The sequence below is a fragment of the Apostichopus japonicus genome, chromosome 5 (assembly GCF_037975245.1).
Source record: "Apostichopus japonicus isolate 1M-3 chromosome 5, ASM3797524v1, whole genome shotgun sequence".
In the NCBI taxonomy this organism is placed as follows: Eukaryota; Metazoa; Echinodermata; class Holothuroidea; order Aspidochirotida; family Stichopodidae; genus Apostichopus; species Apostichopus japonicus.
The window spans coordinates 17,017,684-17,035,284 of NC_092565.1; the positions used below are offsets into that span (position 1 = coordinate 17,017,684).

The window sequence follows — 17,601 nt, forward strand, 5'->3', positions numbered from 1 at the left end:
GCCTGTCAAACGAGCCAAAATTGAAGCTCCACAACATATAGAAGAAGAAACCTGTTCGGAACTATTGCAAAAAACATACGTGGTAAGAATTTAGTAATTTACCAGGAGAAAACTCATTGTATAGAGCCTTGGTTGAGAAATTCCTCCAGAAACACCTTTTCTATTCTACGATTGTCTTGGATTATCAATCCTTCAGGGTTCACTCAGTGTTGATATATTGAAATTCAAGACTTTTAATTAAGGCTGAAATTGTTATTTTCCAGATCCAACATCAACAATGAAAGAAAAGGCATGTTTTGAAGCATTTGGACACATGTATTGGCGGGACCGTGACGTCATATAATATATGCATCAGTGAACGGGCATTGACCTTTTTAGGAGCATTTACCTCCCAGACATGTTTGCTTTGTACCTTTAATCTGGAAGCCAAAATATCCATATTTCCAATGATATTTGACAGAAAGTTATCATAAAGACCAATGGAGGCAGCAGAACTCTTGAATGTTTAGACTTTGTTTCTTCAGCAGCAGGTGTTTTGTTTTACAATCTTTCTCCAGAAACTCAGCAGTACACACTGTTAATGGTCTTCGATTGTTTTAATGAGTATGATGCTGTGTTTCCAGTTGCCCGTCAGAGTTGTATGTGTCGTCGAGCGTAGGTAACATGTACAGGTATGCATGTGAGTTGCGTTGTGCAGTGTCTCTTGGTTTAAATTACCCTTTATTCTATTTGCTTTTGGTTTATTCTAATTAATTTATCACAACAACGATTGATAGCGATGGACATTGTTATACCCTGGATTAATGGAGGATTATCCTGATTCCTAGCGATATAACAAGAAGACAAATGCTAAGTGTTTACAGCACATGCGGCCATATTGAACTGTTTATTTTCCATCAGGTCACATGCAGGTCACAACAACTTTACCAAAATAGATGGCGTGATACTGATATATAACACTCCTTCCTACCAGATGATGAAACACTCAAATATTTTTCCTCATTAAACAACTCAACTTTTATTAAATCAATCAATTTTTTATCAAATCATTAACAACTCAACTTTTACTAAATCAATCAATTTTTTATCAAATCAAACAAACAAAACTAACAACTTGAGGGTATAGTTAAATCTCTAACCTCTTGGGTGGTCTGACAACTCTGCCTGACCTGGTTACTGTAGCTGATGGTGCAGGTGACTCTGCTACCACAACTGGGGTTTGACCTGTGTGGACAGGACTACCAGATACTACTGGGGATGTGGTGGAAGGTCCTGGCTGATCCAAGTTAGAGCTCTGCCCTAATTCCCTAGTTGTCTGAGGTACATTAACTGGAACTGACACAACATCATCATCCATAGGGGAGTTGATGTTTGGTTTTCCAGCCATAGCATTTGCACCAGTATCGTCAGGGATAAGATGATCTGAGTGTACAAACCTACGATTGTTGCCAGGGATCCTAACAATATATGTACGAGGCCCCTTGACTTTCACTATGGTACCAGGAATCCATCGATCCTTCCCCCCTCTAACATTTCGCACCCTCACTGGTTGATAAAGGTCGAACTGCCACACTGATGAACTGCGGTCCCTTTGCTGTTTTGCAGCATCCTGTCTCTTTTCCACCTTCCTCTGCAGGCTAGGTTTCACTAAAGAGAGCCTAGTCCTTGGGGATCTCTTAAGAAATAACTCTGATGGAGTTTTCCCGGTAGTTGTGTTCGGGGTATTTCTAAGAGTAAATAAAACATTAGCTACCTTGTGACCCAATGTCTCCCCACTTGACTTAGCAAAAGCATTTTTGAAAGTTTGAACATTGCGTTCTGCAAGCCCATTTGTAGCTGGATGGTATGGAGGAGTGAGAGTATGGTCCACACCATTGGACTTCAGAAAGTTCTGAAATTCCTCAGATCTAAACTGAGGACCATTATCACTTACTAGCTGAATGGGTAACCCATAACGTGCAAAAAGTGTTCTCAACACATTAATCGTGGCAGTACTTGTTGTGGTATTCATTGGTAATACCTCCAACCACTTTGAATGGCTATCCACCACTAGCAAGAAATTCTGACCTTTGACCTCTGCGTAGTCTATGTGAACCCGCTGCCATGGCTGTGTGGCCCATGGCCATAACAGCAATGGTTCAGGGTTAGGCGCCTTCTGCACTTGTATACATTGCGTGCACAGCCTAACTTTATCTTCAATATCCTTGTCTAAACCTGGCCACCATACATAACACCTAGCAAGTGCCTTCATCCGACTCATGCCCGGATGACATTCATGAAGTTCACTCAGGATAAGCTCATGCAATTTGGATGGAATAATTACTCTACGCCCCCAAATAAGGCATCCATCCTCCAGGGATAGCTCATCTCTGCGTGTGAAGTATGGTTGTATGGCAGGGTCCACACAATGATTTGGCCAGCCAGATAGAGTAAACTCTAAAACTTTGGCTAAAACTGGGTCCTTGTCTGTATGTTTTGAAATTTCAGTCGCAGTAATAGGGGTTTCCATTAGGACTGTCTCAAAAACAAAATACTCCTCTGGGTCACCACTAGAGGCTTCCCCAACTGGGAGTCTGCTGAGCAAATCTGCATTTGCATTCTTTGCAGAAGAGCGGTACTCAATATTGTACTGATATGCGGACAATAACACTGCCCATCTCTGCATCCGAGCTGCCGCCAAAGCCGGGATACCATGTTTTGGTCCGAAGATCTTAGTCAACGGTTGGTGATCTGTGATAAGTGTGAAATTAGTGCCATACAAATACAAGTGGAATTTCTTGATCCCAAAAATAATGGCAAGAGCCTCTTTTTCGATTTGGGCATAATTCTTCTCGGTCTGACTCAATGTCCTAGAGGCATATGCTATGGGGCGATCTGAACCATCTGGATATCGATGGCCCAAAACAGCTCCAAGTCCACATGGACTAGCATCCACACTCAACACTAGAGGTTTATTTGGATCAAAATGGGTGAGCACCTGATTACTAGCTAAAGCATTCTTTGCATTAACAAAAGCTTGCTCACAGTCATCACTCCAGACCCAATTAATGTTGTGTTGCAGTAGGGCATACAATGGTTGCATCTGAGAAGAGAGATTCCTTACAAATTTGCCATAATAGTTCACCATGCCCAGAAAGGACTTCAATTCAGATACATTGGTTGGTCGAGGTGCCTTTTGTATGGCCTCGATTTTGTCCTGCAAAGGGCTCACACCTTCACTGGTGAGCTCATGACCAAGATACCTGATCTTTGATTTCATGAATTGACATTTTGTGCCATTCAGCCGAACATTGTGCATGTTTAACCTCGCAAACACTGCATCGAGGGCCTTAAGGTGACTATTCTCATTCTCAGTTGCAATCAAGATATCATCTATGTAACAAAATACATTGTCTAATCCAGATAATATCTTGTCCATCGTTTCCTGGAAGATAGCTGGTGCAGTTTTCACTCCATAACACAAACGTTTTGGTGACAGTAACCCCTTATGTGTATTCATTACTAGGAGCCTAGCTGATTCGTCATCAAGAAACAGCTGATTGAAAGCACCAGATAAATCAAGCACTGAAAATACCTTAGGGTGTGTACCTCCCTGTGCCAGTTTTGCAAATAAGTCATTAGTATTTGGTAATTTGTATCCCTCATCTTCAATACAATCATTCAAAGCTTTGTAGTCTCCACATACTCTTATTTCACCGTTTCCCTTCTGTTCATGCACAACTGGTGAGGCCCATTCACTATAGTTGACTTGGGTAACTATATCATTCTTGATAAGTTTCTCATATTCATTTTCCACCTTTGACAACGATGAGTAAGGCACTGGCCTACTCTTTTGGTATTTGGGTCTACTTTTTGCTTTCACCCTCAACCTAGCAGAGAATCCCTTAATACCCATATCCCTTGATGAGAACATTTTCTGATTTTGACTCAACAAATTTTCCAAGGTTGGTGACACAGGATTCCCCAAATTTTGGATTCCAACCTTTGCTGGTTTTGGCTCAGATACCACAAAAATATTCTCCCAGTCCAGTTTGATTTTACTCAAGTGGTCTCTGCCGACAACTAGAACCTCCATACTTTGCCGTGACTACAATACTCCCTATCACAGGAACCTTTTCACCTGAATAGCCACGTAGGGTTATATTGGTATCCTTTATGGGGTAATGGGCCAAACTGGACTTGTACACATGCTCTGAAATGGTGGAACGAGCCGCACCGGTGTCAATTTCCATGGTTATTGGAACATTAGTGTCCCCTACCACTAACGTAATCAAATACGGCTTATTGGTCTTTACACCTGATAATGTATGATATAAACCATAATGTAAATCACTTTCATCAGTATTAACACTATCTACATACTGTTCATTAGTGTCCTTATTACTAGAACTAACGTTAGGCTCACCATCCTCCATAGGCCTATAGCTAGTTGAGACGGAGTGGTTGCGGTGACCCCCTGTCCTTGCCTGATTCTGCGAACTGTTCTGGCTTTGAGGTCCCTTAGCCCCAGATCGGCAAACTCTTTGAATATGACCCTTCTTCCCACACGAATGACAGTTTACCTCACGAAACCTGCAATCATCGGGCTTGTGGTTGCTTCCCCCGCAGCGATAGCATGATTGTGCACTGTTAGCTTGCCAGGGTTGCTGATTAGGCCTATTGTGCTTGTCGTTGTTTCTATTAGTCCCCTGACCCCTTCGTCCTTGACCTTGAGGGCTCCGCCAATTCAATCTGTTTGTACTCACAGAACTTCCTGCATCGATATGTTCCCTTGTTGCTATGCCAGCCATTTCGTCTGCAAGACACTTGGTTTTAGCTTTTCAAACGTCAGATCAGCGGTTGAGAGTAGCTGCGTTTGAGTTTTCACAAATCTTGTGTGCAGCCCCGAGACCAGTCTGTCTCGCAGTGCCTCCAGTAGAAATGCGTTGAAATCGCAATGGGTTGCTAAGTTCTTCAAGCGAACAATAAAGTCTGCAACTGACTCGGTTTCAGACTGTGAAGCAGCCCAAAACTTAAAACGTTCAGCGATCACGATCGGTTTCGGTGAAAAATGTCCTTTCAGGATGGTTTTCAGATGCGCGTACGTCTGTGTACACGGCTTGTCTGGGCTACATACCGTTTTCAAGAGCTTGAAAGTCTCAGCGCCCACCATAGCGAGAAAAAAATTAGCCTGTCTCGCCTCGGCAATATCGTTTGCCACTATAAAGGCATCGCAGCGATCTGCGTAATCTTCGAAGCTTTCGACTGTGTTGTCAAACGGCCCGATATTCCCGTAAACTGCCATGTTTACAATACAGAAATATTCTGGGTTATATTATAGGTTCTTCCTTAGTTCGTCGCCAGTTTGTTATACCCTGGATTAATGGAGGATTATCCTGATTCCTAGCGATATAACAAGAAGACAAATGCTAAGTGTTTACAGCACATGCGGCCATATTGAACTGTTTATTTTCCATCAGGTCACATGCAGGTCACAACAACTTTACCAAAATAGATGGCGTGATACTGATATATAACAGACATGTATCTGTTTTGTAGGCTTAAAGCCAAAAATTTCATGTAAGTCGTTTTCCTTTAAACCCCCTTTGATGTCACAAATTACATCAGTGTAATTTAAGAATGATAATGTCTATGGAAAGTACAGTTTTACTTTTGTATATTTGTATATTTATTTGTTTCATCACAATTTACAGTGTGACGGGAAGTCTCCTATAAAGCCTGTAAGGCTTAACAAAGTAGGAGACTCCCCAAAAAGAAAAAAAAAAAGAAAGAAAAACTTAAGAATAGAAAAAGAAAAGTTAATAGTAGCATCTACAATGATGAAATAATCGAATTGACTCTACTTGAAATTAATAATGCTAATAAGCAATCCTAACAATCTTTATAATGATCTTAATCGCAAACACACACAAGAATAAATCCATCAATAGTGAGAAATAATTACAGTTTGGAGATTCCTTTTGAATACAGAGTAAGAAGGCTTCTTCTTAACATTATCCTGGAGATTATTCCACGTTTTTATAGCACGAATACGAGGGTTAAAAGAACTTAAAGTACTTCGTTGGGATAAAACATGGGCGTTATTACAATGGCGTGTTTGATGGTTGTGGAAAAGTCTATTACTATATATAAAATCTTTAAAAGCCTCGGGTAGCAATCCATTCCATGCTTTATATGCAAATGTTGCAAGCTGGACTCTTATAATATCATATCAGAGTTATATAGAGTGTTCTGAGTATATTTGGAGGTAAATAATGTTTTAATTTGCATATAATACCAGTATTTCTAGCCACTCTGTTACAGACTGCTGATATGTGATCACGCCACGAAAGTTTATTGTCTATGTGTACACCCAAGAACTTAGTAGTGTTAACCCGATTAATAATTTTATCATTCATGGTAATATTGTGATCCCATCTGAATGAGTGACTAGCATTAAACACCATATAATTAGTTTTTTCTATGTTAAGAGATAATTTGTTTGCCGCAAACCAGCTGGAAAATTTAGTTAGTTCAGTAGAAACAGTTTTATGTGATGAGAGTAGATTTTGGGAATCGAAGAAAATATTTGTGTCGTCGGCAAATAATATTGTTTTAGCAATATCGGAGACATTAACGATATCATTGACATAAATTATAATATTGACATAACTTTTATGTCATATAATACAATGATTGTTGTTAATGTTGGTTTAGTTAAGGCTTGTTCAGATTGTCCAGAATGAATGTCTAGAACTGATATTGAATATAAACTGTGTTCAATGATTTAAGATTTGAACTACGTTACATGTGTTAATTTTTGGCTCTGTGACTGTTTAAAATAAATCGCTTACTTACACACAAGGTCAAAAAAGTAATGTGGTCCCTAAGTCTAGATAGAAGTTCTCACTAGCTAAATGTTACCTATCACTTGATAGCTTTTTGGTCATTCATTTGAACCTCAAGTTTCTTTATCTTGACTGTGCAGACTTTTTGTTTGCTATTAGAGCTTGAAATTTTCCTCACTTGTAAACAAACCTCTTTACTCAGCAGTAAACAATGTTCATATGCTGCTCCAAGGAGGCCTAAAGTGGTCTAAACTTACCTCAACTGACCCAATCTTTGAACCACTTGTACCTCCATTCATGCTCCATAACTGCCAAACCAAGAAAACCAGATCCTAATTGAAAAGATATAAAAAAAGATGTTCTCCTGTTGCTCTTTGGAACTTTTTCTGAAGGAGAACACTTGTGCAGGTTGATATAGATGCTAAAAGGAGTATGCCACATTAAGTAACAGCTGAGATATTTAAAATCCACATTAAACCTCCTTTCATGATAGTTTGAGAATTTGTGACTTTCACCATTTTTGTTTATCTCTGTATATTGGGTGACTCTTCATATGGTGACTCACACATGTTATACAGTCTATATGAATAATACAGTAATGAAGTCTGTACAAGTGAGTGCCCAATGGTTGACATATTCCCTAGTGTGATAAGAAGTCATTCCATCAGCATGACAGGCATCTACTGAATGTCTAAATTGTTCTTGGGTCCACCGAATGAGTTTTAGGCACAGTCCCTCAGTTTGGTGCTACTTACCCCCTCTGGCGGAAACTTGGTTGGCCTTCTTCCCTCTGAAAATTTGATCACTCCCAGCATCCAGTAAGCATGCGCCCTAAGCTGTGGCTCTAAAGTGAAAGAGAAAAGTTACTTGTTACTTTGGCACTGCTTTCCAAAGGTATTTTGTCAGATTTTGGTGCAAAAACTACTCAGGAGAGCAATGTACTAGCTGTAACCAGATCTAAAATGAGGGCGCTGTTCAAACAACATTCTAAACTAGTTGTAGTCGATCATATTGACTAGTTTCTTAGTGTAAGTCTTGTATCATTTTCTATGTGCAGGCTTAGACTTCCAAGAAATGCTTACAAACAAAACTAGTGAATAGGTCACTGGAAAATTGGTATATTTTAAGGATAAAAACTGATTAGTATTTAGAAGGATGGGTAGAAGGAAAGGCATGTTTGATAGGCATGCAACAACCTTCAAGCCAGGTAAATAGGTTTGGCTTAACAGCTCATACAGCTGATGCCAACCAGGCTGCCTAGCCCTTCTGATTCAGATGTGGCAACTATTTCCTCTTGCAAACCTGCTCATACAAGGCTCAGCATGGAAGAGTATAGAGAGTAGTTAACTCACCACCTAAAGGACATGAGATATTTTCAACTCAGTCAAAACAAACCATGCGCTCAGGCCTAAAAAGCACCATGTTGGCAAGCTTGATCAAATGGCTCATAATGGAATTGGTAGTGTTTACAGAATCTACAGGAAACAGGTTAGTAAATTTGCAAGTCTTATTAGGAGCCTATCACAGTGCTATGATGGCTTACAGAGAGACAAGCAATGGATGTGGGGACGACCCTATAGGTCTTTCTGATATGGAAGAATTTGTAGGACTTGATTCAAAGGTTGTGTTTGGAATCACTATGTAGCTACAAGAGTGAACTCTTCTCCATCTAAAACGCTTTAAAACAAAATGGCAAACCTGGCAAGAATCCTTCAGAACTAAACATTACACGGCAGTTAGGCTTGCATCAGACGTTGATCAGCTCAAGTTCAGCTCGTAGATTGCTCAGCAGCATCTCTCTTTCCAATCCTGCTGTCAGTACACTACAAAAGTCGGCCAACCAGTTTGGACCTGTAATAGAAGAAATTAATGAAAACGATGTCAGAAAAGGGGTGTTTAGAGGAGACACTGCAACTGTGTGGCCTCTCAAAAGACTCAATATTTTGCAGAATACCATGCATAAATTTGTTATTGGTTACCATCACTGTAACAAATTTTACTTACTTGGTGAAATTAATGGAAGAAGAGGTCACAAGGTACAATGTCCAGGCCATGAAGTCTGTTCCGCAAAGATGCAAATGTCGGAGATGAACAGAATGGTGGAAAGATTTGTGCATCCAAATTACTTACTGCATGGTAAGAACCCACTAAAGGTCAAGTGCCTCATAACTGATTCACCAGTACAATGGCGGCAACCAGGCGTGTAGCCAGGAATTTGCCAAGAGAGGGGCCAAACTGTAGATTCGACATTGCAAACTATTTAAGTGTAGCGCCACCATGGTTGGCGCGAAGTGTACAAGAAAATTTTGGCTAAAAATACCTCCCAGATCGCTGGAAATGGCACTTCCCAGGCCTTGTTAGTTGCATCTTAGCATTTTCTCTTTTCAAAATACTGGCGATATCATAAAAACATTAAAAACAATAATAAAAAATATGCTCAAGGGGGGGCGGCTGCCCCCTTCGCCTCCCCCCCCTTGGCTATGCGCCCGGCTGCAACTACTCATTCTGAAACAGAGAACCTGTTAGACCAAGTACACCTAAATAGGTCACTCCACAGAGCACTGACTAAAGCAGTACTCTCCTCTGATATGTTACCTACAAAAACTGTGACTACAAAGCATTTAATACAAAAGTGCTTTGCAGAGGAGTTGACCTACCCTTTACAGTCAGAGGTGACTGCAAGCTTGCAGTAAAGCGCTCAAATAAGACCACTGCAAAAGTTGTGAAAGCTTTATCAACATGTTTAAACTGCTTTGCAAAGTGCTACAATGGAAATCATTCACATTGCTCAAAGCATTCATTTGTATGCAAGGGGGGCAGGAAGTACAAAATTTCCATTTATGCCAAATGCTACAAATAGATCTCTGCTAATATCCCACACTGACAGCACACAACTAAATGAATTACTTGAGACACCCACCTGCAGCAAACCATCATTGTCCACTTGCTTTCAGACTTCCACTCAAAAAGCAGAGGGAGTCCATCCAAAACATAGCACCATATTTCACGCAACAGTCAGTACAGGGACCACAGTTCCATACACATCACAAATAAAGGGTCTGAAGACTTCATAGCCAGGAAGATGAAAGCTACAGGATAAAATGTGAGCTCAAATAGTCCATGTATCCAGACTCTGAAACAGATGCAAAGAAAACCACAGTATGATAGATTATGTAAAAGAGGCAGAGTATACAAAAGGAAGAGAGAAAGAGTACAAGCTACATGGTATAACAAAAATAAAAAACCCAGTGCAATCAAACATGCAAGACGGGCTCTTGCTTCACTGCGAGATTCTGCTGATAGTTGTGAAACCTCCACACATAGGCTGTTGTGGCATATGTGGAAGATGTCAAATGATTTGGTAATTAAAATTTGTTTTCTTTGCACAATCCTTTGAAGAGCATATATGCTAGAATGTGGACCCTGATGGCTCTTCTCTTAGCTGCCAGGGGTGGCTTTGTTACAATCACTGTTTTGTTGACTCTACAGCATACATTATGCATAACAATCCCTGTCAAAACAATCAGTGTCCATTTCTTGCATGATAAAGTAGCACTTGGACAAATGAAAAAAAAAAACTGAACAAAGTGAACATCCAACTATGAATGTAATGCTTTACATTAGATTCCTAGTTGGCTCCATCACAATGGTTCATCATAATATCTGCATTCCTAGACATAGGCCTATTTCCATTAACCACATGAGTTAAATTATCATAATTCAGCAACAAAGACTGCAAGGGATATATAATATTCACACACAAAATATTCCCACCAGCATTAAGTCCAAGGCAAATATGCATTGGTGCCAACATTCAACTATTGTCTGCAAAACTGAAGTTTCAGGGTGGTCCTTGCTAGCCAAGTGGTCAATAACTTCAAAATGTTTGATTTTTTTTTTTTTAAACTTTGTGAATGTTTGGACAATCCTTCAGATCAACCAATTCAACTAAATTATTTTAAAAGGCTCAATCTCTGTCAATATCAAGAAGATTTGAGGAAAAAAGTGTCTTAAATTTATTAGAAACTTCCATGTAAAATTGTTCTGGGTAATTGTGTACCTCCCCAATCTAATGATATGTATTGCATATGGACATTGATATTGATTTGACAAGTGGGAATTGGAAAATGAATTACTTATGTCAGCTCTATTTTCTGGAATATCAGAATCATTATCTTCACTACTGATGGGAAATAACATGCCTACATCATTCCTCATAGCTAGTTTTACCTATCTGACAGTTGCTATGAACCCCTTTTCAGATGTTTCTAGAAAGGGTCAATTCTAATGTAAAGTCTCTCCTCACAACTGTTTAATTCCACATCTATAAGAAAGGTTCTACTCATATAAGTGAATGAGGTGTAAGTAATGTTTCAAAAGTTTATTGTACCTTCAAGACTGTCCTGTACATATGACATTTGGGCAATTATATGAAAAATTCCAACTGTTTTTGGCTGTTCTACTTTTGTGAGAAACGGTGAAGTACAAACCTGCATTGCTGTACTGTAAAGCAAAGTGGTAATTAACAACCTGATTATGAGTAGGGCCCACTAATTAGGTCATTTAACATATTTAAATGGATTTAATTACAATTCATTCTTCTAAATTGTAGTTTAACCATAAACATAGCTTGACAAACTGCTGGTCTCTTTGGTTGGTTCCTAATATAGTTCATGATCAGCTGTCTGCTGCATTCTGTTCATTGAGTGTTTGTATAATGTGGCTGAGCAAGAGTCTTGCATGTCAGCCATGCTGTTGGATAAGGGAAGATCACTGACGGAGTGATTGAAAAGCAACTTAAATGATACAACCTTAAACAACTGTCGTCTGGCCTGTAAACATCAGACCTGTCAACTCTCCCGGTTTTACCTGGAGACTCCCGGTTTTTACCTGAATCTCTAGGCCTCCCGGTTTCATATTCTATTCTCCTGGTTTTTTAATGTTTCATCACTTTCTTTTCATCAAAATTTCTGAAAATAGCCAACAGTTACAGTCCTATACTTATTCGCGTAATAAGTGTAATCTAAAAATATTGATTGTTTACAAACACGTTACAACTGACACAGTGCTGTGCGGGACTCTCAACCGATATTAGGCTGCTCTGTCAGTTCTCAGACTTCGCCCAATGTCGTTATTGTACGTTGACCTTGGTCGAGTCCTGAATACAGTACAGTAGTACGTCGTGCACTGTGCATATGCCATGGTGCACAAGTTTAAATACAAGTTGTCACTAATTGTTTGTAAATGCGGCGTACTGAATGTATGCAGTTCGCATGTAGGCTACTTGTATACGACAAAAAAAACCAGTTAAGTTCTATGCTAGCACACACTTTACCTGCGTCCTCTTCGATGCTACAGTAGGTGAATATCACGTCTTAAACTACGATTTAAGAAACGGCTGTTTCAAACATCTCACTAATTCTTTCGGCGACTTTAATCCCTATTCATTGAGCACAATAGCATAACCTGCGTATAAACTCATACAGGGATTATACGAGGTGTCTACAGTACGCGGCAAATTTGTGTGTCAACAATTTTATACGCGATTGTACTTGTTTATATGTTTTTATATGATCCTGTGCGCGAACACAAGTCCAGTTATACATGAGCGGTAGCATGGACACTTCGAAGCTCGGACACCTAAGCCTTAAAACACCCCAAAACTATATCTTCTAGTATAAATCACCTGAAAATATACTTGATATGGTGGGAGAAGTGTGTTATGTTACAATACACATCCAAACTATCTTTCCTGCAAACTGTTTTCGCGTTGTATTCCAGAAGATTCTTTGTGATTGTGGAACTGGTATTTTTTTGCTAGAGTATTGCGAAGTTCGGACACCCAACCCACAGTGTGGCGCTGGTGATAAAATTGGTGGCGCAGTTGCTCTTTCAGTAATTATAACAGATAGATCTCTGTCATTTTATTGACAAATATGTAAGTACTTACTTGCACATGGGTCATTTTGGAGGGAAAATAACCGTTGCTTTGTAGTTTTTTGTGCAATTGGCTGTTACTATAGGTGGTCCTGGTGAAATCGTGTATTTCTTAGGGGTGTCTGAACTTCGCAGTGTTCCAAACTTCGCAATACTGACTATACTGTAGACTATTTATTTAGGAGTATTAATAATTTCAGTTGAAAATTACCAACCTCCCTATTTTCCCCTTATTCTCCCATTTTTTGGGCCCTGAAAAATGTTATTCTCCCTATTTTGGGGTCAAACAGGTTGACAGGTCTGAAACATACTCAATTAACTTCCCTTATCCATGGCATTGCCAGCATGCTCTGCCATGTTGCAAAGACAAAGAAGCTAAATCTAGTATAAGTGGGAGTTTAACTCTAATGTACGCTTCTGCAATTACATACTCGGCACAAATATAGGCTACATTATGCTGGAAATTCTGTCTAGCCTAGTGACGATTAGGCTAGGTGCCCAAAGTATTAATATTCTCACTATTTAACATCTACATTAACAATGCAAGCATGCATGACATGTTAGGCTACACCACATCCATGAAAATCTGTTTATACTTATTGTGTAGGAATGTAGGTGTAGCCTAGTGTTAATATTCCGACTGTTATCCATTCGCTTAATTCAACTGAAGTATGTTTTAGTCAGCAATTCAGATAATCCTTACCAACAAGACACAACTTTTGTTTGTCAGGAAATTGAAACATTCACCATCACAAGATAACTCACATTTAAGTATATGAGTTGGTTACCTACCGACTCAACAAGCTAATGTTCTCTTCGGCCAATATGTTTCGTTTTCGACAACAACCTTTGGAACATTCTATTTATAGCAGGCCTAACTTAGAAATCTATCATAGGAAACAAGGTCATCATATCACTGACACAAAGTTCTTAAGCAAGTTTACTTAACTTACATTCTTCCTCGACTATATTGAATAATGGTTAATGTGACTTAATTTTTTTCAAACTTGGATTGATCTTTCAAAAATCAGCTAATTGATATTACATATGTAATAATAATAATAATGGAAAAAGATTTAAAATGCAGTTCAGGGGCGTCGGAGCTATTTGTGATTGGTACGGCAGATCAGAGTGTGGCCATCTATCATAATTATCGGAGGACGTTTGATAGGTCAAACTACGCTACGCGCCACCATGGTTGGCAATGGTTGGCGCGTAGCGTAATGGAGAAAATTTTGAAAAAATGCCTCCCAGATTGCAGGAAATGGCACTTCCCGAGCTTGAAAACAAGACCCCTGGCATGCCAGAGTAGTCACATTTAGCCTACGTGCCGTCATCATTATTTGCCATGGCATCATTTTTTGCCATATTTTTTACTTAGTCCTACTTTTTTTTTTTTTTTTGGGGGCGCCGTGAATATTGGTCCGGCGTTTGCCGGACCTGCCGTACCGGCTCCGACGCCCCTGCAGTTAAGGTGGTGACCGGTAGTCGAAATATTTACTGAAAGTCACATTATGAGGTCTCATCACAGTGGCGGAGCATAGGGGTCTTGGACTCTTGGTCAGAGGGGGCGAGAATGGTCTGTATGGGCGTTTTCGACTTTATCTAAGCGGAGCGCCACCACAGGTTGGCGCAGAGCGTACAGAAATTTTTTGAGTAAAGATACTCCCTAGATCGCCGGAAATGACCCTTTCCGGGCCTTGCTAATTTGCAGATAAACGAAGAATAAATAGGTGTCATCGCAAACAAAATGCAACAAATGTCAATAGGTAGATGAGAACGCAATGAAAAAGTAAATAATCGCGAATAAGTAAGAAGTGGTGAATAGCTGAAAAGGGTGCCAGCAGTCCATCTGAGTCCGTCAAGGGAGGGGGGGGGCATCCACCCCCTGACTGTATGGATGCTCAGCCATTGTCTATTCATATGATTGTAATCTTGAGATATAATGCTGGTGCAAAAGATCAGCAAAAGTCGTCACTGGGGTTCGAACCACCATTGCAAAAGAAAGTCTCGCTCTACAGCTAGTACAGTGCGCCAAGCCGTCGCGCCACTGTGTCGGTTGAGATATAATTTTTTTATTTTTTTTATTTATTTATTTGTTTGCCACAAAAGTACATAGTGGAGGAAGTCTTCCATAAAGATTAAAAGCTTAACAATGTGGAAGACTCCCTGAAGAAAGTTAAGAAAAGCAAAGAAAAAAAAACAAAATATATATATGTGTATGAATACATACATACATATAAGTACAAATTAAATGTTCAATATATATATATAGTAATTACATACAGGTATAATTTAGTTTTAGTCAGTAACTAGCTATTATTTCCTTACAAAACCACTTCTTAAAGGATGTGACTGACTTTTTACTCTTTAAATCGTTCATTAGAAGATTCCATGCATTTGTTGCACGGTTTTGTAGGCTTAAAGTTCCAATGGTGGTGGGCATGATTAGCATGCCTCGTGTTATGATTATGTACATGTATCTCTGTTACTGGTTAAAAAATTGTCAAAGGCAGCTGGTAGTAATCCATTCCAGGTCTTGTAGGCAAATAATGCAAGCTTAACTTTAATGAGATCGTGCAATTTTAGTAAGTTGAGTTTCTTAAATAGGGGACTGGTGTGCTCACGTGGGGCTGAGTGTGTTATGTGGCGAATGGCTGCCTTTTGGAGTATTATAAGATTGTTAAGGTTGGTGTTGTATGTACCAGACCAAATAATGGAACAATAAGTGAGATAACAATAAGCGGGACAACCAGGGTCTGGTATAGTGTTCTGAGTATGTTTTCCGATAGATAATATTTCAACTTAGATAATATGCCAACATTCCGTGCAATTATACTGCAAATAGTTGCAAAAATACTGCAAATAGTTCCGTGCAAAAATACTGCAAATAATGCTGGATATCTAATAGTTAGCGCTCCTAATGCCAGCAAGAGGTGCAAAAGATCGGCAAAAGCCGTCACTGGGGTTCGAACCACCAGTGCAAAAGAGAGTCCCTCTACAGCTAGTACAGTGTGCCAAGCCGTCGCGCCACTGTGTCATTTGAGATACAATGCTTGTTATCTAATAGTTAGGGCTCCTAATGCTAGCAAGAGGGTTCGAACCAACAAGTGAAAAAGAGAGTCTCACTCTACAGAAAGTACAGTGCGCCAAGCCGTCGAGCCACTGTAACGGCTGAGATATCAGCTGATTATTTAATAGTTAGGGCTCCTAATGCCAGCAAGAGGGTTCGAACCAACAAGTGAAAAAGAGAGTCTCACTCTACAGAAAGTACAGTGCGCCAAGCCGTCGAGCCACTGTAACGGCTGAGATATCAGCTGATTATTTAATAGTTAGGGCTCCTAATGCAAGCGGAGAGGTGTAAAAGATCGGCAAAAGACGTCATCACTGGGGTTCGAACCACCAAGTGAAAAAGAGAGTCTCGCTCTACAGCTAGTACAGTGCGCCAAGCCGTCACGCCACTGTATCGGCTGAGATAATATTAGCTGATTATTTAATAGTTAGGGCTCCTAATGCAAGCGAGAGGTGTAAAAGATCGGCAAAAGAAGTCATCACTGGGGTTCGAACCACCAAGTGAAAAAGAGAGTCTCGCTCTACAGCTAGTACAGTGCGCCAAGCCGTCGCGCCACTGTATCGGCTCAGATATTAGCTGATTATTTAATAGTTGGGGCTCCTAATGCAAGCAGAGAGGTGTAAAAGATCGGCAAAAGACGTTATCACTGGGGTTCGAACCACCAAGTGAAAAAGAGAGTCTCGCTCTACAACTACTGCAGTGCTGAAGAGCAAGTGCGCAAGAGCAAGTGCGCCAAGCCATCGCGCCACTGTATGGATTGAGATATTAGGCCGATTAACTAATAGTTACAGCTCCCAATGTAAGTTCGAGGTGTAACAGATAGGCAAAAGACGTCACTGGGGTTCTAACCACAAGTGCAAAAGAGAGTCTCGCTCATCAGCTAGTACAGTGCGCCAAGCCATCGCGCCACTGTATGGATTGAGATATTAGGCTGATTAACTAATAGTTACAGCTCCCAATGTAAGCACGAGGTGTAAAAGATCGGCAAACGACGTCACTGGGGTTCGAACCACCAGTGCAAAAGAGAGTCTCGCTCATCAGCTAGTACAGTGCGCCAAGCCATCGCGCCACTGTATGGATTGAGATATTAGGCCGATTAACTAATAGTTACAGCTCCCAATGTAAGCACGAGCTGTAAAAGAGCGGCAAAAGACGTCACTGGGGTTCGAACCACCAGTGCAAAAGAGAGTCTCGCTCATCAGCTAGTACAGTGCGCCAAGAGTCATGACCAAAAAATTCTGAGAGGACATTACCCAAAACTGTCAGCTTTTGGTTAATATATATATGCTTATGTTGTGGTTTGATTTTATGGTATTTTGTTTCAATTACTTTCAACTTCGCTCTTTAAAGAGAAAACTGTTATAACTGTAATTCAGGAAAAATTGTGATTTTTCTCACGATACTCTAATTTTTCTAAATTATAACATCATCAATATCATTAAAAACTTGTCTGATTATAGTAAATTTTATGTTTATAAAGATAATAACGACAGAATGCCCAAAATGTAGCAGCAAAGGAGTGGCGCCACCGTTAAGAAAAGAACGACTTTCGGAACATTTATAGATTGTCACACTTTTCTACCATCTTGAATATAATTTCCAGAATAGTTTAAGGTCTGGTCAATTCTAATTCATAAATTGCAGATATCAATTATGTTTTTTTTTATTTAGAATATAAGTTCTGTACTGTAATTTGAAAATTTGCTACCTTTGGCAACCGTGAAACGTGAACAGACCCAATTTCGAAGACGCTGATGTCAAACT

The 17,601-nt window shown here is 39.8% G+C and overlaps 1 protein-coding gene across 19 annotated transcripts in view; it reads right to left on the minus strand.

The window, feature by feature from the left end:
• Window positions 1-17,601, minus strand: part of LOC139967869 (uncharacterized) — a 52,393-nt gene that overhangs the window by 28,632 nt on the left and 6,160 nt on the right. For 15 of the 19 annotated variants that reach the window (XR_011793168.1, XR_011793169.1, XM_071972025.1 and 12 more), the window contains exons 2-5: window positions 9,748-9,960; window positions 8,526-8,678; window positions 7,583-7,671; window positions 7,085-7,159 (exon numbers count right to left, since the gene is read on the minus strand). Coding sequence is in view for 1 of the 19 variants with exons in the window: in XM_071972035.1 (XP_071828136.1) it covers window positions 7,085-7,159; window positions 7,583-7,671; window positions 8,526-8,553 (192 nt within the window). In the remaining 18 variants the exon portion in view is untranslated. Of the gene's footprint in view, window positions 1-7,084; window positions 7,160-7,582; window positions 7,672-8,525; window positions 8,679-8,831; window positions 9,287-9,747; window positions 9,961-12,162; window positions 15,822-17,601 lie in introns of those variants that run through there. The other 4 variants (XR_011793167.1, XM_071972021.1, XR_011793170.1 and 1 more) reach the window with 4 other exon arrangements.